General features: G+C 36.9%; 1 protein-coding gene across 1 annotated transcript in view; it reads right to left on the bottom strand.

Moving 5' to 3' along the window:
- Positions 1 to 529: 529 nt before the first annotated feature.
- The window catches only part of LOC103609067 (olfactory receptor 6C2-like), a gene marked incomplete at its 3' end in the record, with an annotated part of 10588 nt that continues 8844 nt past the window's right edge, over positions 530 to 2273 (bottom strand). The window contains exon 2 of the mRNA XM_008593439.1: positions 530 to 551. Within this exon, the coding sequence (XP_008591661.1) occupies positions 530 to 551 (22 nt within the window). The remainder of the gene's footprint in view (positions 552 to 2273) is intronic.

Below are 2273 nucleotides of genomic sequence, written 5' to 3' on the forward strand. Positions count from 1 at the left end.
AGCTCTAGCCAGATATCCATCTGTCGGCTCAGGCTTTCCTCTCCTGATGGCTTTCTTTAGCCGCTGAAGCTCATTTTACTCATGTGCAAAGCAGCCAAAACTGCTGTGGAATCAGCACGTCCCTGGAGCTGTCCCCAAACAATAACAGACAAGAGTCAGGAGTATAAATATCGCAGCAGCTTTGCTCTTTGGATGGCGTCACTCTAAGGCTCTAAACTCTGCTTCTCTACAGTGGTGCCTTACTTGGATTTCACACCCTCATTATCAGCATTCTCTTCTCTGTCTCACTTTACCTGCCACTCCTCTACCAATGTTCTTTCACCTCCTAAATAAACTACTTGTGCACTAATTGTTGTCTCAGCTTCTTGCTCTTGGAGGAACCCAACTTAAGACAGGAACCATTAAGAGAAAAGCAAAAGAACGTATAATTACCAAGATAATAGAGCTGATATAATAGAATAACAAAATAATAAATCCAAAAAAACAAGAAAAGAGAAAAAAAGAACATAGGAGATATATTAATAATAATCTTTTCCAACTCTTCTAGCCCTCTGAAATAACTCAACAACAGTGTTTGATTTCTAGTTGCCGTGCATGTCAACCTCAAGATGAAAAAGTTTTGGAAATTGATAGAGGTGGTAGTCACACAGCATTGTAAATGTAATTAATTCCATGCAGTTGTATGTTTAAAAATGTTAAAATTGCAATCCTTATGTTATACATCCTTTACCACAATAAAAATAAAATAACAAAAATTTAAAATAATGAAAATAAAGTGGTTTTATAAAAATATTTTTGAATTATAAATAAAGTATACTTTATTATTTGAGGTATACTGGAAGAAAACAAAGCCATTTTACATCCCTAGACCCTGGCTTGTTGTTGGGCACTGGTTGAACATGGAAAGGCTAATAAAGTGGAATCCCTTCATGCAGGTAAAGTTTTAAACAGTCATCGCTGCAACTGGACAATCACAGCAGCCTAGTACCTCCCATTGGCCTTTAACTTAGCTGATCCACCTGNAAAATAAGGGATATTGATAAATCCCTGCTGAAATTGGTCAAAGAATAAGTGAGATGATCCAAATAATATCAGGAATAAAAATAGGAAGTTCAAAACAAATGTCAAAGCAAAAAAAAAGATAAACAAATGGTGTTATAAACAGCTGCATGCAAATAATTCTAAGAAATTAAAAATGCATAATTTCTTAGAATGCATTTTAAACAATAATGAAACATAACTAGGAAATTAAACTAATTAAGAAATATTTTAAAAATTGAGACTATAATTAGAAATCTTAAAATATATTAAGAGTTTGAGAAATTATGTTCAGTTACCACCTTGAAAAATCAGAGCAGAGAACAGTTTGTGGTCTGCCCAATACCATTTGGCCTTACCTTACATCTTCAGAGAGCTCTAGCCAGATATCCATCTGTCGGCTCAGGCTTTCCTCTCCTGATGGCTTTCTTTAGCNTGGTAGTCACACAGCATTGTAAATGTAATTAATTCCATGCAGTTGTATGTTTAAAAATGTTTAAAATTGCAATCCTTATGTTATACATCCTTTACCACAATAAAAATAAATTAACAAAAATTTAAAATAACGAAAATAAAGTGGTTTTATAAAAATATTTTTGAATTATAAATAAAGTATACTTTATTATTTGAGGTATACTGGAAGAAAACAAAGCCATTTTACATCCCTAGACCCTGGCTTGTTGTTGGGCACTGGTTGAACATGGAAAGGCTAATGAAGTGGAATCCCTTTACGCAGGTAAAGTTTTAAACAGTCATCGCTGGAACTGGACAATCACAGCAGCCTAGTACCTCCCATTGGCCTTTAACTTAGCTGATCCACCTGNAACTGGACAATCACAGCAGCCTAGTACCTCCCATTGGCCTTTAACTTAGCTGATCCACCTGTGAACAAGGCCCAGGCATCCTCAAGGACTTTGATGTGCTGACACCCCCAAGAAGCCCAAGGTACTGGCAGACTCCACCTGTGTGGTACAGCAGCATCTTTGGAGGTGGCAGCCTCAAGAGGGAAATTCAATTCAAGTCTGGTTTACTCCTTTCTATATGTACCTTTTGTATTTAAGGTTTGGTAGGAAATGCCTATTTATTGGTGTTTTTGCTCCAGATCCACCCATGCTGTCAGGACATAACATCTGTGGCTAGGTAGTTAATAATTGCTGCTCAGATACGTTGTACAGAGTGGTGGTGGTGTCAGGAAAGCACCCTGTCCAAAACCCAAGTGAGCGCCTTTGCCTAAC

Source organism: Galeopterus variegatus, unplaced genomic scaffold (genome assembly GCF_000696425.1).
Source record: "Galeopterus variegatus unplaced genomic scaffold, G_variegatus-3.0.2 Scaffold9129, whole genome shotgun sequence".
Lineage (NCBI taxonomy): Eukaryota > Metazoa > Chordata > Mammalia > Dermoptera > Cynocephalidae > Galeopterus > Galeopterus variegatus.